The 26,749-nt window shown below is 37.4% G+C and overlaps 1 protein-coding gene across 4 annotated transcripts in view; it reads right to left on the minus strand.

Moving 5' to 3' along the window:
- The window catches only part of PRTFDC1 (phosphoribosyl transferase domain containing 1), a 51,897-nt gene extending 31,656 nt beyond the window's left edge, over window positions 1-20,241 (minus strand). For 2 of the 4 annotated variants that reach the window (XM_067291797.1, XM_067291794.1), the window contains exons 1-3: window positions 20,167-20,241; window positions 15,942-16,048; window positions 12,715-12,898 (exon numbers count right to left, since the gene is read on the minus strand). In XM_067291797.1, the coding sequence (XP_067147898.1) occupies window positions 12,715-12,898; window positions 15,942-16,048; window positions 20,167-20,226 (351 nt within the window). In that variant the 5' untranslated portion in view covers window positions 20,227-20,241. Of the gene's footprint in view, window positions 1-12,714; window positions 12,899-15,941; window positions 16,049-19,106; window positions 19,255-20,166 lie in introns of all 4 variants that reach the window. The other 2 variants (XM_067291795.1, XM_067291796.1) reach the window with 2 other exon arrangements.
- Window positions 20,242-26,749: the final 6,508 nt, after the last annotated feature.

The following is a 26,749-nucleotide window of genomic DNA, read 5'->3' on the forward strand; positions in this document are numbered from 1 at the left end:
AAATCGGACTTCATTGGATGAGGCATTCACATAAATGTTTGTTTGTTTTGGTTACTTCAAACTTCTGGATATTTTATACACCTTCCTACCCTTAGGATAAAGGGGCTGAAGCATCTTAAATAGCTCTCTGCATTAAATTAGGCAGAGTGAGAGCAGGCCCGTCATTCGTCATCAGTATTACAACTAATAGAACTAAATGTAGAACTGAAGTCTGTCCTTCACACACACACACAGCAACAGAGGCTGTTTGGGCTAAGAGAGGCCAGTTAGGAGATGTGCATGCAAGATCTCCAAAACAAGTAAGAAATTCTGAACTAGATGCTGCATGTATGCAGATGACATTCTCTGCACATGCCCAGCAGAACCAGCACTTTCTGGGAAAATGAGGTTTTCATCCACATAAGGTTTCAGGCAGATAAAGCAGTAGCATCCAGAAAAAAATCAAGATGTATGCTAGCCTTCATGCAATCAGTTCTATTAATCTGTTTTCTCCAAATTGAATAGTCTGTCTGTCCTTAAAACTAAATTTCTACTTTGCCATTAGAAGATGGTCTACAGTGTCTCATTCTTACCAATCCTCACTGAAAAATGTACATATTAATGCAACAGTAACATACCAAAATACCTACCACATCTGGAACCAAGTACACTTTTCCAGAGACAGGACTGAACAGCATTATTTTGTTACATAATCTATCTCCTTTGAAAAGAAATCGACATTTTTTAGTTTTCTTCTTGATAAATACAACTTTTTCTTACTGACAGAGAAATGTCTGCATGCTAAAGAGCTCATTTAAAAAAAATCCTACCATGTTGTAATTCTACTGATCAATAACTCAGTATAATTGTTAAATGATATACCATGTTGTCCAGTCTCCATTAATTTTCCAGGTGTTATAACACTTTGCAAGCAGTTTCACCTGTGAGAAGCAGGACTGTTTTGAGTGTACTTTTATCAGCAGCAGAAACAATTTCCAAAGGTAATGACAGGAACAGAGAGGTGAATGGTCAGTATTACCTGTCAGCTAAGACTGAAGCGTAACCTTACGCTGTGAACCACAGGATTCTGATAAATATGTATTTTAAGTAGAATCACATAGAATACCTAAAACTAAGAACATATTTGCAAGGGCCAAATATTTACGGCTGAAAATTGTTCATATTGTTTTATTTTGCTGGAGGCATATGTCCAGCACTATATTTGCACATATTAATAAATTCTGTAGATACATTCAAATAAAGAACCATTTCTAAAAACATGACTGCATACATGATCTAGCCCTGTCATCTTGTAGCAGGCAAAACTCTTCTTAAAATCTTTGAACAAAGATATGTTTCAGTTATACTGGCATAAATATTAAGACCTTCACTGGAAAAGGGCCAGACTGTTGTAAATGACAGCAGAGTTTAGACCAGTTAACTTGGCTCATATGGATTACAGACAATAAATTATTTCTATGTATATATATTTCTTTCTGTTTTAGCAATTGTTTTGTGTATTTGCTTGGTTAAATGTATTATTTTGTTTAAGAATGAGGCAGTAAGATTGCAGCACCACATATACTCATATGCCTCAAACAGTACCTGTACACTTAAAAAGATCAGCAACAACTGAAATCAAGAACACGTAATACAGAGTTTTTTGAATCATACATAAATCAAAAATACAATATATCCTCAAAACTCAGATTAATTTCCACAGAGTGTAGTCTGGGGCTTTCTTGTACTATAACTTTTTATTCTGTAAAATAACATTTAAAAAGTAAGTATAAAAATTGCGTATGTTTGAGGATGAGAAAAGGTACTAACAACTGAATAGGGCTGTTCACTCAAAGTGTGATTCAGGCCACATACTTTGTCTCCAGAGATGGGAGGCAAGTCAAATTTAAAACTTATAGGCAAGAGAACAATTTAGGAAGCGTACTCTCCAGAACTGCCTTAATCCTACTCATGCACTCCGTTTGGACTGCTGGGTGGCATTAGTAGGGGTGTCCATCTTTTGTGATAATAAGCCGATTAATAAAAGCATACACTCATAGAACAGGAGACTTGGGTTTCCTTTCTTCCTCAGCTCTCAGGAGACTGTCATAAACTAAAGAGTATAGGAGAAGTCTTCCTCCTGTGACTATGCAGACAGTAAGGCAAAAATCATAGAGGACATCAGCAAGCTATGGCCAACTAGACTGGACTCAGCTAAGAAAAGGACAGTTCTGATACAAGTCCATGTTTCCTGGATTATCTGTCTTTTATCCAATTATTATGCAGCATTAAATGCATGAACATTACAGCAGCAGGACTAGAAGCCATATTTCCCAGCATCAGCAGAGGGTCCTGGTGTGCCATTTGGGACACTACTAGATTCTACTTGTACCATGTTACCCATCTTTTTGATTGTGGTGTTGAGTAATGCACAAAGGTAAATTAACACTGTGAGAAATCATACAGTGAATTTGTAGCTCTGTACCTAACAACCCCCTGTCCCCTGGGGGTTTCTGAAAGCATGACAGAAACCAGCTTTCTCTAGACTAAGCACAAAGTGCTAACCCCCTGACCCTGACACTGAGCAATTTCTAGGATTTGGTGATAAAAGGAAGGTAGGAGAAGAATCTTCAAATTTGTCAAATAGCTACAGGCTGAGATAACAGATAGAAGGTGAAAGCAGATTCTCAAGAGACGAGACTGATAAAAACCTCAAACTCTTAATCCCTTCCAGCAATCTGGACTCTAGTGTATCACTGACTCAGTGGCACTCCCTTTCATACCTCCATAACATTTAGACCCTTGGCTAGTGACGACTAGGAAAATTTTGACAACACACATCTTTAGTGAATTTTCTTGCAAGGTTATTTTACAGTATTCTTTCTCTAATGAAATACTGTAACTTCCATTTATCAAATGTAAACTAAAAAGAATTTCGTATTTGTCACACAGATAAGGAGTGCAATAACACAGTACTTCTTGTTATTGCCATATTCCTGTAAAGTATCATTTTTGCTTTACACCTTACAGCACCCCTGGGGTGTAGCATTGCATGAACATCACACATGCTATGATCTGTTTTAAGAAACAGCATTTAAGAGATGCCAGTAGAACACAGTCATAGAATTCCTTGGGAAAATTAGAACCCTCAGGCTTCTTTTAATTAATTTTGCCCCATTCCAGATCTTAATTAAAAAACCCACACACTAAATGGTATTATTAGTATCCAAATAAGTAATCAAGGTGATATTTTGCCAATGCATAAACATGTCACAGTACTTTCAAACTTGCCAGATCTTACTTGTGCAACAGGATTAGCAACCATCCTGTTCTGGACGTTTCTTATAAAAAAGGTCTCCCTGTCACTGTAAAAATCTGCGAAGCAGACTGAAAATAGGAGAGACTAACAGTGACATATAGCATTGCCGTAAATGTCATAATTTAGTGGCAGCTTGCTGCATTTTTTGGCAGAATATGAAATAAAATATTTTACTAAGACTGAAATTCAATTTTTTAGGCTTCATAACAAACCATTGGTTTTACAACAAATACTGTATCTGGGGGAACTTCAGAATTTAACTCCTTGAAAAGACGACCTCTTGAATGCTTTTAACGAAATCCCTTGATGCTTTGAATCTGTTCTAAAACTGAGCAATTTTAAGAACATCTACAGTCTCAAATGTTAAGATGTTCCAGGAGTCAGGATTGCTTAAAAATAAGCAATGAAGAAAACATGTTAAAAAAAAGGCTTAAGAAAAAAGAACGTTAGATCTAAAAGTCTATTTACAAATAGTAGCTGTGCCCTCTGTAACAGACTATAATCTAAAACATTTATTTCAATCTTGAAAACATTTTTCAAGTGAAAACATTACAGCTAGTTAGAAAAATGTGACCCAGAGGGAGACAAATTTCTGCAGAAAGATTAGAGAAAACTTCTCATAGACATGGCCTTAGATCTAAAGTCCAGAAGAACAGAGTATCAACCAACATTACATGAAAACTAAGTTAGAACTGTAATTTTTTTAAGTTAGAAAAAAGAATTCCACAGCTAAAAATCATGAACAAGTATGAAGGAAGGCAATATCTAAGCAGGGAAGAATAGATAAAAATGAAAAGTATCTTGACGAGGCAAGTAATTACTTGCTTTATGCCCCATAAATATCTGAAAACAGTATTTAGATATTGCTGGAGAGCTTTCGTACAACTCACTACCACTCTGCCTCCATGGCCACATCTGTTCTCATTCTGTCCCCATGGCAATCAGACTGCTTCCTACTCAGTTCTCCCCCGCCTGATCTGTTTGGTTCTCCCAAATCTTTTATGTGAGTCACTGAAACACTTACTCATACTTTAAAAAAATCACTAAGAATTCAGATGGTGTTAACATATTTAAGTGGTGTGTAGGTGTATTATCTGATGCATACAGACGCAGAGAACACCTCTCCATGAGTAAGTTTTACATTACAGATAAACTTGACAAACTGACTGTATGATAGGCTCATTATGACCTTTCTTGAACTATACCCACAAATTAATGCCTACCTGTATTATCAGTAACACTTCAAGCCTTGAAGCAGTGTCCAACAGGAAAATACTAAATGCTTTAATTAAAATAACTTAAATCAGAAACACCTTCTTCTTCTTTACACTCAAGACAGCCTTGAGCAAATGATGAATTTAAGCTCTCATATCTCACGATTCTGCAACCAAGTGGAAGCTTTAGATTCCTAGGAAGGAGAGCATCTGCTTCCGGACCTTGAAAGGTCTGAGATACTGAACCTTAAGGCGACATTTCATTACATATGGCACAGCCTTCTCCAGTTTGCCTTAGAATGTTATGAAAAGTAGGCTGGTTCCCTAAAAATAATTAGGGTTGAAATACTCCATGCTCCCTCTGCCACCTCTGATAATACAAGAGGGGGTTTCTGAGGCTTGTCGCACTGGACCCTCAGTAACTAGGATCCCTAGACATGCGCAGGCTTCTTTTCCCAGCAGAAGCTGCGCTGACTAAAGAAGCTACTGCCCACAGGCTGACCCCAGTGCTTCCCCCTCTGGCACAAGCTACTGGTGCCTCAGATTTGCTGGCTGAGATGCACGCGACGGTAAAGATGAACCCAGATAGCTGAGGCAGTTCAAATAGGAAGTCTCTGGTAACCAGTCTCATTTGGGCTGAGGCAGATTAGGAACTGCTCATAAGTGACTGAGCTGACAAGTGTGAGTGGCAGGCGGGCACTGCAGTATACAAAGAATGAACAGGAGACTGTTCACCTCGTGAGCCAGTGCAGATGAAATCATAAAAAAGACACATTTCCACTGTCTTAGTTTTTATGCCAAATTGCTAAGTAACTCTATCTGTTGTAATGCAGATGTATCTGGCGGAGAGTTTATTCTGAAGGTTGTCTGAATCATCCTTTTATGCTATAACACAGACCATGTTTTAACCAACTGGACTGACATTTTTCTCATTATTTTTTTTGTAAATTTCTGTAAAAAATATTTCACCCATTTGCAAGAATAAGCTTTTGGGACATCTTCCACTACTAAAGCCGTTTTCAGTTATTTCTCTGAAAAGCTTTAGTGTCTCTGAGGTTGATCCTTTGCAGTAAGACACTGTTGGATCTAGGAAGTGCTTTTTGTTTCTCATTTCGTATTTAAACAATTCTTAAGACTTTGAAAACAAACATTTGGACACAATAAGGGGATTGTGAATGCTAAAATCTCCGATCTCCAAATGTTCTATCTGCACAAAATATGATCTGTTTCTATTGTTCCTCACCTTATTAACATCTTAGGTCTTACTAAGTTTCAGGAGACGACCAAAGCATCAGAGATACAGAGACGGCAGCAGTGCCTGCTTTAGATTTAAGATTGTCTTGGGCTTGGAACTGTAAGGGAGTTTTCACTCACTGGTTTTAACATGTCTGCTCATTTTACAGAGCTCTTACTCAAAAACACATTACTACTTCAGGATGTAAATACCATTTTATCCATTTATAGACATGGAAAAGTATGCCAAGATAAGATCCCTTTGAATCTTTGCTAGGAGTAGAATTCTAGTCCCCAATCTCACATTTAGCTTGCCTTAAGAAAGACAGCTATTTGGCTGCAATGTCTGCAATCACTGTAATATTTCTCAGAGCAGCAACAAATTTAAGGTCCATATCCTTGACATTGGTAGCCTCTGCAGACTAAAGTAATGACAATTTTTTGTTCCCATTGGCTATATAGTATATAGTGCTGCAAAATTCTCATCTCTGTATAGGTGTTCACTATCTACAGCACCGATTGCAAGCTGTGCATCTCAAAAAGATTAAGAGTATATTTTAGTTTTTGAATGTCTAGTACATGCAACAATCCCTCTCCAAATTAAATAAACAAAACTAATTTTTCTACACCAAAGCTATTTATTTGCACGTCAAATTGATAAATTGCAGCTGATTTGGAGTTCATTTTTGCAAAATTTGGCCTTAAAATTCATAGGAATTCATTCTACCAGGGAGGCTCCAATTTCTACTTCATCCATGGCTGCTCACTATCAAGGCAGATGGCTGGTCGTCAGCCGAACAGCATGCATGAAGCAAAATAAAGAGAATTCAACAAACTGCTCAAGAGAAAGCCTGTAACTACAAAAGCCAATGAGAATTCTCCTTCATCTCAGGAGGCACATTTTTCTCACAAGATCATGAAGTGTGTTTTCATGGTGCAAAGGCATCAAAACAAACAATCATCATAACACTGGTGTAGAGTTTGGTTATAGACATGCATCACTAAACCCAAGCAATACACTCAGGTGTTTCTTTTGTGTTGTTAAATGAATGAAAGCATTACAAAGTTATTTCTTTTTTTAAGATCCAGATTCCAATACATTGTTTTTAGATACAAAGTTCATACTGATCTTAAAAAAACAAGTTTTGTACAGTAAAATTATACTGAATAGGAATATATTATTATGCAAAGCATAGATGTATATTTTATACTCTGTTCCACTGTGATTATAGCCTGATGCCTCATGCTGTAGTGTTTTTTAAGATGTAAGTACTTAGTAATGGCATTTTAGAAGTAAAGCTACGAGGCAGAAAAATATGTAATTTTACTACATTTACCAGGTGGCTTACAATTTATTCATTACAAAATCCCTCTGTTTCCTTACTCCTACGGTAGGGAGATTTAGCAAAACTATTTACTGAAATGGCCTCATATAGACAAAAACACTCAGATTTCTACTAAACAATGCTTGTTTTGTTGCTTGTTTTCAGAATTTTGCAGCACTAACAGTCCTGTTCATGCCAAGATTAATAATCAACAGTTGTAAATATATTTCAAACAACTGGAGGCTGAAGAGGAAACAGATCATGTCAATGTATTTGTTTGTGAACAGACATCAATGTAACCATTGTGCATGGACTATAATTCAGAGGTCACATTTTTTAAATTACTTATGTTCTGAAAACCATAAATAATGTATTAATTTTAAAGGATTACATAATTTGGCTCAATACGCAATCCTCTACAAGTTTTCTGTATGTGATTAGCAAGCAACATTCCTTTGAAGTTCATTCATATTTTTCAGGATAATTTTCAACAATATATTCCTGGCATCAGAAGATGAAAAATGCGCTTCTAGAATCCTCAGTTCAGGTACTAGACAGAAAATATAGCAATATTCTGTAATAATCTGCACTCAAAATGGTATTTACACCTAAGAGGTATAATCTGAATATCACAGTTCATCTGCTGTCCTCTTTCAGATGTGCACAGTTGCAAAATAACACAGATGAATGCTCATTTTCTGGCATTTTAGTCCATACAAGAATAACCAAAGAAATCACAGAAGCCTTAAGGAAAAGCAAAACTCTCTCAATCTCACTGCTAGACTAACTCACTATGGTTTTCACTGCAAAATATGCCACTGAGATTCACCTGCCCTTCTCCCAAATTCAAGGTTTATTACCGTACTTATTTTGCATCATGCATGAATTACAAGTATTAAATAGACAGCTATGGATAATGATATGGGAATACTAAAATTTTCCCAGGAACAAGTAACTTTGCACATAGAAAGCACACTGGTCTGCCTAATAAAAGTATGTGTTTTCTTTCTTTCTATCATACCAACCTCCAACTTTAGCTTTCAACAAAGTCCACTAAAAAAATGTTAATTCTCACACATCTATTTTCTCTCTACTAACAGGTTGCTGAGAACTCCTCAAGAAAGTCTGCAGACTTCCTCTGCTCCTTTACTGAATTTTTCCAGTTCCATTTCAAACTGAGCTTTGGTTTAAAGATCACATTTGGCTTGGAAAAGGACTAAGTGATGTTGCTGAATCTATTAGTAGGGGATTAGACTTGATAAGCAAGAATGCCCTCTCCTGTCTCAAGTTCTAACTCAGCTTTTACCTTTATTAGTTTGTCTTAAATTCTCTCTTCCACACTGAACAAAGAGAAGCTCTTATTATTGTTCAGGATATACTTTACAGAAGGAAACTGATATAAACGCATTCACCTTCACTTCTTGCTCTATCAGCTTACACAAAGTCTAAGATTTGGGTGATCTCATACTGTGGTCTTTTAGTAAAAGAGATTTCCTTTAGCCCTTCTGCTTCTGCCACCCGTCTTCTTTCATTCCTTTGTTCACTCCCTCTTTCCCTCATCCTCAAACATTCCTCCTTGTCTAGTCCTCTCCACTAGTCTGTGAACACTCTGGTAAAACACTCTCCTGCTTCCTCTGCTGTACTTCAATCTGGATTCCTCTTAATTAGTTCTTTAATCAACTGAAGCTATAAATATCACAAACATATTAAAAATTTTCTGGATCCATGATTCTTACTTCTCCCACTGGTGTCATATTCTCCTTGGGTTACATTCCCAAGCCCATCATCTTCTTCCACTACTTTTTATCATGGACTTCAAACTACCAGGTTTCTGAAAATATTTTCAAAATCTTCTATGAACCTCAAACTCTCACCTTCTTTTCAGTTTCAGAGCTCTGATTCATTGTGGATGAGTTACCACTCAGGAAAAAATGTGGTATAGTGAAAATTGAATATATTAAATTTTATTCCTCCAGTTTTAAACTCGAAAATCTCTTAAGTTAATTCTATAGTAGACTATAGTAGTGCTTCCTTGTCTATTCACAAGACTTGTTGCCTTGTACTCAGCAGTCCATTCAAAAAAGAACCTTTTCTCCTTTCTGCCTCTTAAAACTAAGCTGCTTCTCATTCAAATCACCATCACTGGACATTATTTTCCTCTTCATCCACTTCGTGACCCTTGCCCTTAAGTCTACATTCTACTTTCATATCTGTTTATTTCTTAAAAAACACCTTTTCTAATTCTTACCTTGGACCTTTCTTCTAATTTGCCAGTTGTGCTAGAAGCTTGAAAGGTCATCATATAGTCTCTAATCAAATCCCTACTTAAATAATGTCCTTATTTTGACCTTCTGATAATCATTCAAATGCATAAAATTAACAGGAGAGAAAGTATGCCACACAGCCTGTTAAGTCTATAAGAAATCGCATTCTTCAAAGAGCTTATCATATTTATATGGAGAATACCATTCCGCATATTTTCCAACCACGATTCTTTTCCATTTCATAATTTTTTAAATATCATTCTTACTGATTAAGAAGCTTTCAAAACATAAGTTTTGAAATGTAATCAAGTGTTCCTTTGTAGATGGTATATTTCTCGATTTACAGATCCAGATATAAACTTTGCTTATAACTAGGCACATCTATTTTTTTATTTACTGATCTAAATCTGAGCCTATAAGTTTCTGTCTACATGTATAAATTTCTTAACTCTTTTTCTTCTGTATCATACTATCATTCTAGCAAAAAAACCTAAAGAAATGGAAAACACAGTTCAACGTCTAGAGTCTAAAGTTTAAAAAAGAATTTATATGCCCAACTCTCAGCTACTTAATATGAAAGCAGATCTTAAGATTTTATTTAAACAACTGTCTAAATTCCGGAATATGACAGGTTTAAAAAACAAAGAGCCCTGTAAAGCTGGACTAATTTGCAATCTCCTTTTATTTGAAAGGCAATCATCTCTGTATGCCAGACATCAAAATATGACTTTTTTTGCTGATACGTCACAGTTAAGATGTGCTTTCACTGATGCCAAGATCAGAGTTTGGATCCTAATTAGAGGTCATTTTTACAACACAGTTAAACCAAGAAATCCCACTTTCAGTTACAACCTCAAAAAAATCAACTAACCTTTTGGTACTGAAGTTGGAATGAGCCAATTCAAAAATCCCACCAGTTTGAGCTGAAGTTAGTTGTTGGATTTAGACAGCCGAGGTGGGGGGGAAGAGAGACATATCTGAAGGAAATGTATTGAGAGGAGCAGGACTCCCTTTAGGAGAGAAACAGAGAACAGTTAGTAAAAGGAAGCAGGAGAAATTACGTGAGAAGAACAGTGTCTGTAAAATGAGAGAGGGATAAAAAGAGAGAAAAATGGGTGGAGAATAATAATAAGTCCTAATAGAAAGTGGAACAGAAAAAGCAAAGAGAGGGAAAGATGTAGAGATGGTAATGCTCCAAGACTTCGAGTAGAACCTTACATCTCAGATTGTAAATATCTGCCTGTGATTAAAGCTTCAAAACACCGTAAGAGGTATGCTATTACAGAATAAACAGACATGGGCGATTTGGGAGTCTCATATAAGGCTGGGATACAGGGTCACTCAAACTAATAAAAGGTCGTTACTCACTTAAGTGTTCTGATCACAGCTATGTTGCACAGCGCTATGATCTCAAATTTTAGAGAAGCTCCCCTTGCCTCCAATTGGAAAGGACACAACAAAATGATAACCCCAAACCCAAAGGATGGCAGATAGTGATACTGGTACTTTAATTAGCACTATTTTTACCTCTCACTCTCACTCATTGAATGAATCCACCAATATTAATGTTATTTCAAATTTATACTGAAGTGTCACCCAGCTTCTCAAGACCAGGCAGAAATCAAGCACTGTTCGAGGTTCCATATTCAGCACCAACTCAAGCACAGCTCTAGTCTCTAAATACATGACACCTGTTTGGAAGCACTCACAAAAAAGAGGATTGCTTTTTTAAAAACTAGCTGCAAGCTAGTTTCTGCTAGTTCTAGAATGCCCTAGTTCTGGGGAAGCAGTTACCTTCCTACTGAATCATGAGGCTAAGATACAGAATATCCATAGCCACTAAATACTAGGATTATCTAGGATTTGGTAATTACCTCCAGCATAACAAAATTTTCACTGCTGTTTCAGCTTTATATAGTATACTTTTACTTCATTCCCTAAAAAATGATGGGGAGATTTCCACAATGTTATGGTATACATCTCCTGCCGCTCTTTGGTTATGAGGTAGTATTGCTAATAAGATTTGGCTTGTCACCAAGGAAAATAACTTTACAAAATTGGGGTATCTTCATACTGGATAAAAGACAACCCAATAGGAAGAGCATGTGCATTACCTATAATGCCAGGTGCAAAGTAAAAACCATTTTAAATAATCCTACCATGAGCAAAGTGTTGTTATAAAATAGAAGTGCTAGCATTACCACACCAAAAAAAATCAAGTATGATTTCCACACATCTATATGTGAGACAAATATGTATTTTACTTTATTAATTAGTTCTTCTGTAATACTGCTAAATAGCTAGAAACTGTGCAGTCGTTGTATTGCACATGTCCTTCACAGACCAGACCAGTTCTCGAAAGAGAAGTCCCAGGATCAAATCCTGATCAAATGGCTACAAAAGGCTCTCATCCAGTTCTCTTCCATGATGGAAAAAATGTAGGCTGGATTTGTGAAAGTTAGGAAAAGGTTATGGTCGCTGGTTTTGGAGCAAAATGCCAACCCACCAACCTCTTTCTGTGGAAAGAAGGTAGAGATATCGTAGGAGCCACCAAACTCAGCAGGTTACATTCATGGTCAAAGAGAAAGCTTACTGTCACCACATATATTTGGTATACTTCCTTAGACATTTCTAGGACAACTTACTTCTAGAAATGCTCCCTCACTATACAGTGTGGAATAAAAGGTAGAAAATAAATGTATAGCTTATGCAAACAAAAATTGTAAACAATCTTTCTAAAAAGAGGCAACTCTTCTCACTATCATTGCCTTACTGAAACAAATGAATGATTATTGCATAATTTCTTCTGAAGATAACAAAAAGTCTTGACTTTTACCTCAGCACTGGATTTGGTTCAATGTCTTATTTCATTTTATTATAAAGCACTATCATCATCTAGTGGTATATTCTACTATTATGTAAACTGCACGTTATGAAGAATAAAACATTTAATTTAATTAGCATTAAACATTCAGAGTAAGACATAGATTTATCATCTTGCAGTTATGCTAAACGTAACTATGAGGCAGGTGGCAAATGAAGTAACGTGAAATAAACTTGACAGGACTGGTGACAATTAAGAGAAAAAACAACATGCAGACACTTTACATGATGGAAATTTGACTAATTTTCTGTCCAAAAGTGAAGACAGATCAAACGAAAAACTACAGTTTGAGGATGCCTCATATCATCACTCATGTTATTCATAAAGTATAAAGGGACATGAATATTTTGAAAAAACCCTCACAGATTAAAAAAAATTTTTTTTCACATTGGTTTTCTTATAATCTAAAAGATTTTTTTTTTATTTCCTACTACAGAAGTCTACTATTTATTATGAGAATAAAACCAGAATCTACATAAATAAGTTGTTGACTTACGTGGTAACTTTTCAGTCTAACAAAATCGACTTTCATGGAGATGAACCTTTCTGAATTTCTGCTGAGATTTTTAATGTGCTCCACAAGGTCAGCACAGAACTTGTAGCCACCTTTGAGTACACAGAGAACCACAATATCATTGTCTCCAATGTCTTGCATAATATCTTTGGCCAATCGTTCTGTCCTGAAGTAAAAATTAAGGATAAAATAACATTAGATGCAGATTCTCCAAGTTCATAATACGCTTCCCCAGTGGTTACAAAGAAACATCAGAATGAGTATTTAGCTTGACCTACAGTCTGCTCAAGTTTCTTCATTTGACTTGAATGTGTTTTGGATCAAGTTCACAAGGTAGGGTGATAAGGAATATAGGGTGCAAGATGCAAAGCATATGAATCAAACTGGTTGACCTTAAATGCATTAATTCTCCAGTTATAGAAAAGGGAATAACACTTCTCAGCATATATTGAATCCATAAGTATTTCGGAGATGTTGGAGGTGTTTAAAGAATTCGAGCCTTAAGTTTCACCTTGCAGGAGACATGAATACAAAATATTTCTGTACAATCACATAATTTGTTATGTTAGTTACTTTTAAAAACAATAAATTAAGTGAAAGATAAGGAGGAGCAACATTAGAAATATTTCACACTGACAGGCTTTGGAAAATGGTACCCCTATGATTTTAATAAATATATAAACAAATACTATAAAGAAATATAGCATCAATCAACATTTTTTGAAGAATGCACATTATCACTATTTCACACTGGAAAGAAACAGTGCAATGAGCTTAAGTGACTTGCTCAAGGTAACACACATGGCAATACTCAGGGTTATGCTCTGATTAATCTGGAACTGTAGGGTTCCTGTATCTGTCTCTCTTTGACAGTTGTGCATTGCAAATGCAACATGACTGACTGAAACCAAAAGATTCATATCTCTCCCATAAAATAGCAGAGGAATCTTCAAAACAAAAAAAATAAACACGAGTGATCATCTTAAGTGGCTTTGATTTCTAAAGAATAAGGTAGACAGCATTTCTGGAAAAATGAACTTTTAAAATACCATGTTCTTAAACATCCCAGTCATTAGTCTTTTTTTTTTTTTTGAGTCAGTCTTCCATTTCTGGCTTACACCATATATGACTTATGATGCATCGGATGTAAAGCAAGTTTCAACAGAAAACTGAAAATGCCATCTGATGTTTTGGGGGAAAACAGCTTAGGGGACAATTTTTGGTGAACACTTTTTCTGGAAAGTTCTTTGATAGCTCTTTGAATGAGTTTAGTGCTTCCAGTTAGGATGGATGTTTTGACAAGATGCAATTTACTAAATGATCCTACAATTTATGCTATGTCTTTCATGATCACCTTTTTTGTCTATAAATTGCTTTTTCCCTTCCTATTGTAATATAGGAATCCATCTGCCCCTACATATGTACATAGAACTTCAATGAAATCTACCTTGCATGCATGTACCAGAGAATAAACTCTAAAGTGAAAATAATACACTAGTTATGAGCTAAAGCTGCCCTTCTTTTAACTTTCATTTTCACAGTTTTATAACACTCAAGTAAATTCCATATAACAATTTTTGGATCAAAAGCATTAACATCTTTTAGATTTGAAAAACGGAAGATATAATTAGATCATCTTGTTTGACCTCAAACATATAATTCTTTTTACTGTTGTAAGGATGAAGATTAGTAAACTAATCTTTTATCATCTCAAGTTTGAGAATAATAGGAAAAACCTTTCTTTAAGAAGTGAGGAAACATTCTTCTGGTAATTTTCATCTATTTATATTTTTTCTCAGATTGTTTTAGGAGCTAAAATTTCTAAGAATTGCATAGACCACTTCTGTATTTTAAGAGTGTGAACTCCAAAGTAGATAAAAATTTACTAGTTTCAATTTATAAATATAAACATACTAGTTTCTAACCTATATTTAATTGCTTCCTACTGACAAGAGAATTTTCTCAAGTGTTGAGCCTTCTTCTTACATGAAAATTTTCCATAATCACAGTATATTCAACTCTGTTTCCTTTTCCATCAGAACTGAACCAGTCTTTTCTGCTGGAGTAGGAGAAGACACTGGCATTCAATGCTCACTTCAAAAAATATTTATTGAATCCTATGAGAAATGAAGTTGTAACATATTTATTCAAAAAGAGGAATTAAGAGTCAGTTGACCCTAACCAGAAGAGATGAAAAATTCAACACAATGCTAACTGAAAAGGCAATGAAAGAAAGCTTGTGTTTCAAAACAAATACAGGAGTCACTACTCTTCCTTATGATGGATGTTTACGATTATCTTTCAAGGAGTTCCAACAATTTCAATACTTGCAACCGGCTCTTCAAATGTGGTAGGTAGAAAACCGTAGGCTGAAAATGTCTCATGAAATTCAGATGTTTGCAATAAATACACTGTTAAAAATTACCATTTCCATTTTGCAACCTTTTCAAAAGATCTTTAACAGCATGTCAAAATAAAAAGGGAGCATGAACACTGAGCTGGACTACCACAAATACCGAAGCACCATCAGATGCACACTGAGAACACACAGGAACTACTACAAGGAGGGGGAAAGGGAGACATTCAAGCCTTCCCACAACCACCCTCCAGACTTCTCTTCTGGATCCAGTCCACTCCACACTTCTCTCTTGTGCTCATCAGCTTAAATGGTAGAAGTCAATGGTGCAGTATGAAACCATTAGGTTATCCCATATTAATGATCTGTATTAGGGAGTTTCCAAAGTTGTACATAACTGAATGTAGTTTTTCTCCTTTTTATATTAAAAGCACAAGCTAGTTAGGATGCAAGTGAGCAATTCAAATATTACTAAATATAGACTACTTTGTATTTGCCCTTCCAACTTCAGATCTGCCCTTTTGTATGTTTACATTCCAATGCCAATTTCACTGCATGACCATGATCATATACTCTTTTCTATGAGATTCCCATCTCATTCAATGCCCAGATCAGAAATTAGGTGAAAGAAATTAGGCAAAGAGCTGCAAAGGCAACTATAACCCTAGCACTTCCTGACCTTCAAGCATTTTTGACTTTGCCAGTTAAATAAATAGAAGTATTTTTATAACTGATAATATAAGATTTTTATAATATATTTTATATATACCTTGTCTGTGGATGACAGGCTTTATAAAAAACAATAATAATTCTCATCAAAGTATTTATTTAGTAACATTGAAGCCATACATACCTGTCAACAATAATGCCATGAGGTATGAGGACATATTCCAGATCTCCATAGTAGTGCTGAGGGTAAGTGAACAAATCCAGACTATATCCTGGCCAGTTGTCTGAAATCTGAATATCAAATAGGACTATTAAGACAACTTCATGGTGTTGGACAATATGTAACTGACATAAAAATCAGTGTTCTGGCACAACATATTGGCTGAATTAATTGTATGACATACTCTCTTCTGTATACAGTGGCACTCAAATGGTAAACTACAAAATTATGTGATCAGCAGCAGATACAGTCATAATTTACCATATCAATTTTCCTACTAATTATTTTGTTTCTTAGTATATCTCAGAAATCAAATACTGCAAAAAATATCATTTTCTAAAATTAAATTTTCCAGAAAAACATTGTAGTTTCTTTTCCCACGAAATGTGGGAAATTTCACTTGAAATTACAAACACCTAGACATAAAGAGGAAATATTTAATACTAAACTAGTGGCAAGTCTAAGTTTATTGTTACTTTCAAACTAGAAATGCAAATGTAAGATTACCAGTAAGAAGATATTCTCCAATGGGAGAGTCACCCAATGGGATTTAGAACTGTTTTAGAGATATTTTAGTCTCACATAAATAAATATTCTACAGACAAAACAGCACAAAGGAAGAATAAATAATGTGGTTCACAGATTGTATCCGTACAAGTCAGTGGAAGACTATACTACTTGTGAATGGTGAGGTTCTTAATTTAGAAGTCACCAAAGGCAAGTGTTTAAAAAATGTTCTCATCTCACCTTACTATCAGATAACCTGTAAAGCCATATATTTACAGAAAAAATATTTTACAGATTTAATACGTTAGCTTCATAACTATGAGAACACAACATTTATAATCATATAGAATACAACAGGAGATTAGAGAGATTATTTTGGACAAAAATCAGCCAATGGGCAAAGGCTTCAAAAAGACTTCAGAAAGTTATGAAGATGCAAAGTACATTTCAAAGAAAAACAAAAACTAAACAACCTCCAAACCCACAATTTTCACATATGTGTCCATACAAAAACAACACCTCCAAGTTCACGAGACTTCTTGGAATCATTCTAGAGCTTTGTTTTGAGATGTTCAGAATAAAAAGTAACACCTAATAGGTTTTCTTTACAATCATGCTCTTCGAGTAACATACTGTCTTTCTTCTTTCCACAGCTTGGGCACATGAACACTGATTAGAAGGATAAATGGTGAGAGACTTGACTTTGTGAAGTGCATTTTTAATGGCATTTCTGCCAAATAGATTCCTTAAAGAATTGTCACTGAAACTAACCTATGCTTACTATTTCATCTTGTAGGACAATAAACCATGTCTCAGAAATAACTAGGCTTACCCAACATAGTAGATGTTAAGCTGTTCCTCCACATCTGCAGTCTTTTTGAAGTTACCTACAGTTCCACCTAACACTGCACTCACACACAGTCTTCTACCTAATGGGTTAATTTGAGGGGAGGCTGCATATTCATTGACACCTACAGATGCCTAGACTGTTATGCTTTCTTAGCCCTGCCCAACAGTGTCTGTATCAAAAAAAAGTCATTTGTTGGTAACTACTATTGAACAATTGCACATCATTCAGAAACCATTAGAGTCAATAAAAGTGCTTCCATTGATTTATAGGAGCCTTGAAACTAGACACACACAAAAAAGAGTTACTTAGTTACATTCCTCATTTCCATAGAAACAGGAGATTATTCATATCCTCACTGGCAAAGTTTTAATCGGAGGCAAATCTTACTCCAAAAACACTGCTGCAGGAGGCCTAGCAAGCCTGTCTATGTTGTTTTCCTGTCTTCAGTTTCGGTACCTATGGGTGGCTGACACTTTTTAAACATTTTGTATCAATGAACTGTCTGGCATGATTGTATTCAAAAGTATTTTAACATTTAAAGGAAACAATTTAAGATAGCCTTTTAATTGCTTAAGTACTATTGACATACAGTAGGAACCCATGTCAGTATTGCTTATTTACGCAGTATTCTCATCAAATTAGATATTTTTAAGCATGGGGTAGAAGACCAAACTAAATGAATTGAAACTGCTTGAGAAAGCATACAAACTGATAGCTTTTATTTAAGTTACAATATGGTCTTTATGAAATAAGATCAGGATGAAAATTTGAGAGTCCTATCAATCTTCCTGGTTCTTTTGAATAAAAGAACAGAAATTGCATAACCTTGAAAGAATAAAGAAATTATCATTTAAAAGTGCTCACTGGCATTTGGTATATAAGATTAAATTCACATATGCATTCCAATTTATTATTTTTCTAATATAATAAGCCTATTCCCAATTTGTCTTTCATTTAAACAAGCACTTATCAATTATGAGCCTTTGGAATTCTAATTTACCCTGAAGCTATCCACAGTGTTTATGCTATAGGACAATTTTCAGGTAACTGTAAATTTTGAAGAGTATTCCACTTGTGAATTAAAAAGATCTGTGTGATTGTTCTCAGCTTATATAGCCAAGTACCAAAAAAAGCTCCACCCCAAATTAAACTCAACTTCTGTTTACTTCTGGCTTTAAGCACAGAATATATTAAGAAAATATTTGTGATTGTTTCAATAAAAAGAGAGAAAGAGTGTTTGACTGGATAAATAAATATATACACTAAATATACTGGAATATAACTGTGTAAAAAAATCATACAGTAAAAGAAACAAACAGCTTTTTTTAAAGTTCAGATCTGGCATGTTCAAACAGGCCAGCAGAAATTCAGTCTTAAAAAGCTGGTGTGAATGTATACTAATAAAGATATAAACATATGGCAATATCTGAAAGTGTTCCATTGAGGCATATGAGAGAAAGTAGAAAAATCCTACTGCAATACCTTTGAAGAACATTGCTAGTTTTGTATGAAAAGGTGGGTGCCCATGAGGTTTAAGCACAGTAAGTATTTCCATTTAGGTAACAAAGATCTGGAATCTGCTTTGGTATATAACAAGGAAGCTGAGCATTAAGCATACTCCAGCTTTGGTAAACTTAAACTAAATCATACTGCAGGAGCCTTACTTCTGGTTTCTGGGGGTGGAGGTGCGAGCGTGCATGCACACGCACGCGCGCATGCATGTGTACCAAACAAAAGAAGCGAAATTGGTACAACAGAACGTGTTTACTGACCATTTGGCCTCTCCTTTGTAAGATCCTCAGTTTGCTTTGGTGCTAAGCCAGTCATCCGCTTTAAAAATGGCATTTATTACAAAGGTGGCACAAGCGGCAGTTGAAACATGTTGGCTTCAGATATAATGGTGGCTCAAACATAATTCTGCTGTTTTTTGGGAGAGGGAGATGGAGGGGACTTTGGTGCGGGCAGGATTTAACCATTACCTAAGCAAAGCTCTCAGCTCTGGGCTACAGTTTGGGCTGCTGTTCTGGAACTTGGTTAAAATGCCAACACTGCACTAAAATAAAAACGTTCCTGAAGTGGTGATAACCCATGAGTTTGGTATTTGTTTTACAGGAGAATCGAGTTCGACCCTCAGAATGAGCCTATTCATTTACTTTTAGCATAATTTATTCAGCCCCCCAAGTAATCAAGACACATTGCTCTGTACACGGTTTTTCTTACTACAGGAAAACACACCACGAACAACCTGGCAGTGTGTTGTCACCAGAGGCGTTTCAGTGGGAGCCAGACACTTATGTCCCTGCGGCGACCTCGGTCCCCGTTACTGGGGCACCGCGTGTAGCCGACAGCCAAGGCCGCGGCTGCGGACGAGGCAGCGGGGTGGCGGGGCCAGGCGGAGGTGGCGGGTGGCCGCGTCTGGCAGCCGGGCCGCGCCGCGCCGCAGGTGCCTGGGGCGCAGCCGCCGGCGGCGCCGCTCGCTCGCCCCTGTCAGCAGCCGGGCCGCGGCCAGGCTGCGGAGGGGCTGATCCAGAGCGACAAGCAAGCGCGGCGCCGCGGGGCCCGGGGGGGCGGCGGGTTCCCCACGGCCAGCGCCGGCGGGGTCCGGGCTCCGCGGGGCGGCAGGCGGCGCCGCGGCCCTGAGGGGACGGCGAGGGCTGGGGCGGTCGCGGGGTGCGGAGCCCCGGGAGCCGGGCGGGCAGACGAGGGCGCCGCGGCGGCCGGGGAGCCGCGCCGAGCGTCCGCGGGCAGCGGGGGAAGGCAGGCAGGGGAGGGGAGGGAGAGGCGGCCGGGCCGGCAGGAGGGCGCGCAGCGGCGCGGACGCGTCCAATTTACCACAACGCCGCGGCCTCCGCCTGCCCGCGCCGCCGCGCCGCTCCCGCCTTGCCCGGCCATCTTCCTCCGCGCCCGCCCGAGGGGCTGCGGCGGGGCGGGGCTCGGCGCGGCGCGGCGCGGCGCGGCGGGGGGGGGGCTGGAGCCGCGGCGCGGTGCCTCCCGCCCTGCAGCCGCACGCCGCGAGGCCCTGCTCTGCTGCCGGTCGGTGCTTCCCTTCGCCTCCAGCCCAGCTGCACGCAGAAAATGCTCGGCAACAACTAACGCCTGCAGTCTGATGACTGTTTTCGCAAATTGCAGCAATGTTCCCTGCCGTAAGGCGACAGCAGGGAAGGCAGAAGTCTCAGACGAGCTACACCCTCTCTTCTTATGACAGCATAAGGTCTCTTTTTAACAGTGAAAATACTGATTATAACACACTAGAGCATATGTAGGTGTCACAGGATAGCTCTTTAAAAGGAACTCGGAAAGGAAACAGCAGTGCCTTTGCGGACAAGGCACTTCTGCGTACCAGCGTGACAGGAGACAGAAACGGCCTAGGCGCGCCGTGAAGAAGCCGGCATCAGCTGAGCGGAGCAGCACAGAGCTAGACAAGAGGCCTGGCCTTCATGAATTAGGTGCATACAACGAAACCGGTGTGGGTTAGACCGACATTTTAACAGGTTTTTGCTGCAATAAAGGAGGCCGGAAAGCAAGCTGTTGCAGTAAGTCAGTAATCTTGCCTTGCATCTTGGCTGACTGCTGAACTGGTGGTGCTCCTTCTCCCCACCATGCTGGAATAGGCCGTGGCTTCCCATTTCCTTCAGCCCACCTCAGTGTTTCTCAGCTGTCTGCTCATTAAAAGGAGAACAGTTCAGGAGGAGATTCTCATTCTGTGATGATTTTGATTTGGCAAAGATTGTTAGTAACACTATTTTGCTTTTACAACCTCACAGCTGAGAAAGCTTGCTTCTTCTCTTGGGTTATTCTGATCATTGTCTAGCTTTACATTTCCATTTAAGAAGTTCAGAATTGATTAATTGAATCCATCTTTTTTTGTACCCTGTCTTTTGGGGAAAAATGCTAACAGCCTCTCAGTCCACTGTGGCTAAAGCTGTAGCTTTTAGGAAAATGTTTTTTCCTTCCTCTCAGTTATAGTTTACAGTATTTTATTCATTAAGTGTACAACTAGTAGAATTCTGCCATATCTATATTAGGAATTATTAATAAGGGAAACAAACAAAAAAAGTAAATAAACCACCAGTTAAAGTCTGGCCCAGTACTATGGCAATTGAAAATTATCTTGTGATAAATGCTTTTTCCTGTATGAAATAAAATCCCTTTGCTTTTTAATGGGTTAAGGATCTACTCTTATAAGAACTATCGCCACAATTGACAATGTAGCTGAAAGAAGAGAGGACCAGGTTTATGAAGTGACAGCGGCTTAATCCAGAGTATTTCTGTCTTGGAAGTGATCCCTGTATATGAAGACTGGGGTATTACGGAAAGAGATTGTATCTGTTCACAAAGCTTTAAAATGAGCTTAGTGAAAGGTGGCGAATTTGATAAAGAGCATGTACAGATTTGTACAAACCTTCATCAAGTAAATAAAAATATTTCTGTAAGATACATATAGATCTTCATAATAGGCAGAATTCCTAAATCCTTTTACATTTCTGGTGCATGTCAATATTTCTCAAAACTATTCAGAAAGAAAGTCTAATGTTTCATCTAAACTTTGGGATCAAATGCCACTGATTTGTACAAACAAGCACTTTTGAAGATTTGAAGATTTTTCTTGCCTGAAGGTGTGCAGAAAGCCCATCTAAAGCCCACATTCATCCTAAAACAAATGCAATCCGATTCAGTTACCTCCATGTTACAGATAAGGTTCTCTTGCATAAACATCACGGAACTGGGCTCTACAGTCTTAAAGCTGCTTAGATTACAGTTAGGATTTCAGATAAGTTTTGCCAACGCTGTATGCCTACTGGTTTCTTTTACCATTTGAATTTGTTGGTTAAAAAGACACAAATTCTGTAAGAATAACCCACGTCCTTTATAGGACCACAGGAAGACAAGAGCGCACTCTAACTACATCCCAGCTGGAACACCAAAGACAAAAGTTTAAAGATTTGGAAAAGATTATCATGAACAAGAGACTAAAAAATAAATTCCACCGGCATTGTGCTGATAAACAGGAAATGTTTGTTCTTCCTGTCAAGGTTGGATGACTGCACTCTCTCAAGCCTTTTGGTATTCTCCCCTTCCAACAGTTTTACAGGGCTCACTTCAGAAGCATAATGAAGTGTCATGTCTTGCTAATAATAATAAATAGGAATATGGAAATGAAAAACTAAATAAATTTAGCTCAGGTACAGTTTGAAGAGTAGTGCTGCTATCAACAACCCCCAGTCCAATCCATCAAGCTGCTCTTCCACATGTAAGGTTACTCATTGACATAATATAAAATGTAATATATCTTTTTAATTTTGGTACAAATGAGAAAACAAATTTTGCTTCTGGAAACCCACAGAACTGATAGAAGCCAGAATTAATTAGATTCTGTGTGCACAATGGAAATGAAGCTGCTAAGGATTTTCCTATGGAGGTATATGTATGCAGTGAACTGGCTTTTACAGTATGAACTGGCATACAATGAATGAGTTTTTAGATTTTTAAAACTTTTTAAATTAGAGCCAAAACATGATTATTAGCCTTAACTGTGGAAAAAGGCTGTAGGAGTTCTGAAGAACCTTCTTGTTATCTTTGTTTACCTGTTTGTTTATAAACTAAAAATAGTAGGAAAAGAATAAACACTTCAAATATGCAACCATAGGAAACGATCAAAGGGGAAAAGAACAAAGCAGATAGGGTAGAAGAACAGTGAACTCATACTAACAAGTAGGTCTGGACACATAGCCAAAAAACATAAAAGAACAGATGGAAAAAGTGACACAGACAGAAGCAAAGTAGAGTTATGATTTAAATGCAAATCCCTTATGAAAGGAATTATATCTTGGGCCTTTACAAAAATAACTCTGTAATTTCAGTTACACATCTTTTCCCCCTCTTACCATGTTTCTGATGATTAAAAAGCAGCACATGTACCATCCACCCTTTCACAGCTATAATGTACAAAATAACAAAAACAGAAGGTTGGGGGCAAATGTATATCAAGAAAGTAATACAAAACAAACAGTATCCTGGAATTACCAGTTAGCTTTTGCAATTCCATTATAAATTCTTCTCATAAGAAGTTATAACACAGATTTGACAACTCAGTTTAGTATGTAACAGTGGATGTCTTATCTTTACTGATTTCAAGTAAACACCAAAAATAAACAAGAGCAGCATGAAAATCCAGAATATTTCAAGAGGTATGGCTTACCTGGATAGAAGCCTGCCAATTAAGGGATGAAGAGCTCTTATTCTGGTTCTGCTTGTTGCTGCAGCTGTTATGCAAAATGCAGAACTGTAAACAATCTTATCAAGTACAAACCTGCATTTGCTGGCTGTTACAAGGTAGGTGAATTCCCCTATTGTTGCAGGGAAAGATGCTTACCTTTGTAGGCAAGATGATCACTGAAGAGAATATTAAAAAGAAAAGTGTACCAGATATAGTGCTTCAAGGTATGTTGAAAGCAATTTAGAATTGCTTTCATATCCAGCTTTAATATATTCCAGAATTCTGAGTTATGTTGCATTACCTGAGGCAGTTCCCAAATCCATAGGGTGGCTGCTGAAGAGCAGGACTGCAGCAAAAACTATATGCCAGACTGTTACAGACACCTTGCACAACACTGAGTGGTACTACAAACTGTTCCCTACATTCGAAAACCTAGGGAGACCTTGGGAAAAGCTGTCAAATTAGGCATATTGGCTGGGTAGCATCCTACTATTTATAGTAGTGTAGACACTATTATTTCCCCCTTGCAACTACTGTAATATAGCAGCTAATGGAGTGGCACTGCATGCCAGAATCTAACTTCTTTCCACCTTCAATTTCAGGAGAACCAGAAAACACCTTTGGACATTGGGAAGTTCAGCTTTCAAGCAATTGCAGCATTCGAGACCCACAGGTGAAATTCACAATATTCAACTATCACGGTTAACCTCTGAGTCTACAAGACTGACTTCGGATTTGAAAATGAACTATGGTAACTTTCACAAAAAAGAAAAATCACTAAAAGCTGACATTTGAGATGTCAGTCTGTTTTTATATGATGTTTACATCAGGGTTAGATGCTGCTTGAAGGAATTCTGGATTTTGACTTATTTGTTCCATGATAAACATCTTTAATACAAAATTGCACTTTTGTTTATTATTCATCTCACTGTATGGGACTAGAGCAACTAGTAGCTTCACTTTGCAATTTCCTGGCTCTTGAAGATACAGTTTCTGCTTTTCAGGTTTATGTTATTAATATATTTTTTTTACGGTTGAAATAAATGCAAACAAAAGTTTCCCTTTGTCCTTTAATATTGGAATAATGTATATTTTCTTCAGAGTATTATGGCAATATCACCCCCACCAGCTAATAAGAAGTATACATGTTTGAATGATAAAGCATTATTATCAAGAAAAGCTGTTCGTGTTATATCCTGTGACAAATTCTTCATTCATGGCCATGAAAAATAGTCAGGAAATTGTAAATTTGTAGTGGGTCACATCCAATGTATTGAATTTAACTGTTAGAGAGGGTTTTTTTGTTTTTGTTTTTTAAGGAAGTTGTTTATTTGGCTCCCCTCCCACTTTTTTTAAGCTACAGCAAATTTGAGCAAAATCTGCAAAGCAGAGGAATTCTGAATGTTTCAAACAAGTAAGTGGATAACAGTTTACGGACTGATTTTTCATTGCCAAAATAGCTCAGTCTTCTTTCATGTAATTTTGTATAATTCACAGCTTGCCTTGAATAAACAGTGCAGTAACAAAAGCATATTGAAAAGCAGAATCTGGTCCAGCAAGTTGTCCTGTAGGGTAGGCATGTTAGATGTTCATGGCTGGCCAACTGCTGAACTCTACTGCTGCACAGAATGGCCCACTCCCTAAGAGCCCTGGAATGCTGGATTTAGACCATTTGCTAATTTTATCGTTCTGTGTACAAAACAGACCATTCCTTCTGAACAAATACCAAAATGTGGTTGTTTATTCTTTGTTCAACATGTGGCCCTAAGCACTGCGCACTATTGAACTTTTTCTCTGAAAAGAGAGTTATGATGTTGGTTCCTGAACTTTAATATGGCCCCCAAAGTAATAATGGAACAGTTCTAGGGGTACTAGCTTATCTGTACAACAGCTCTGTGAATTAGAGGGTAATCTGAATTTTCCATATCACACCTAACAAGGTTAAATTAAACATTAATTTCATCAATTTTGAGGGACCATTTGAGATAATAGTTTTCAAACTATTATCTAGCACTTCCTATGTTCAAAGCATAGCTTCTATTAGCTTTAGGCACACAGATCCTGTACTTATCACATATGGGTTCAAAATGCAGAAGTCAGGAACCCCAGAAATGAGAAATGCAGTATTTATGACTAACAGTAAAAGCCAGATATAAGTCATTTACTACTGCATTTCAAAGAAATTCTGTGACAAAGACATGAATAAATCTTATTGCTCTAGGGAATTAGTTAAATGCCTTAAATCTCATTTCTCTTCTTACAATTCTTTATCTACTTTCCAACTGCTAAAGCAAATGAGATCAGGGTTCTTGAAAAACAGATCCCTTTACTACACAACTTCAGTTCATCCCCTTTATGGCATGGTATTGATTCATGCCCAGATGATCATATTTATTGTTATTATGAGCACCTAGGAGCTCTACTTATGAACAAAAATTCCATCATATGCCAAACACTATGCAAAGAGATAAAAAGATGATCCACACTTCAGATAACTTACAATCTAAGCATAAGACAAGAAACAACAAATGGCTATAGAATGCCAGGGAAATTCAAGGAAACTGCATAGGTCTGCTGCTCAGCTGTTGGCAAATTTTCTTCAGGCATCATTACAAAGGAACATTTAAGGAAGGATTTGAACACAAAGTCACTCTAGTGTTCACAAGTTTGTGTGAACTCCTCCACACTGTGCAGTCAATGTGGGGGAAAGCATAGAATAATGAATTAACAACACGGGCTAGTACTGAGAGATTGAATGGGACTTCATCCTCACAGCAACATCAAGAAGAACAGTTGACATGAATGCAATCTACTATTTGGCTATGCCTGCTTATCAGTAACCATGTGTTGCAGGTACAATGTAGAATAATAAGAAGAGTAAGGGTTTTTTTTATATATATATAACTTGGTGAGATGGCAGTCATGCTTACCCTGTACACCCTTCAAACACAGTTAAGAAAAAACAACACAAACAAGAAACTCAACTCACCCTGTATTCCCACTGTGCCACTGCTTAGCCTGGAGGATTGAACCACTGAATTTACTCACACTTTTGCTTACATAACATTACATAACAAAAAAGAGCTGGAGAAAGATCAAGGCAGAAAGAAAAAATTACAATCTAGGAATTCAATAGTCAAGTATACTTGACATGACTATCTCAGATACCCACTCACAGGGAGGAACAACCAGTCCTCC

This window comes from Apteryx mantelli, chromosome 2 (assembly GCF_036417845.1).
Source record: "Apteryx mantelli isolate bAptMan1 chromosome 2, bAptMan1.hap1, whole genome shotgun sequence".
Taxonomy (NCBI): domain Eukaryota; kingdom Metazoa; phylum Chordata; class Aves; order Apterygiformes; family Apterygidae; genus Apteryx; species Apteryx mantelli.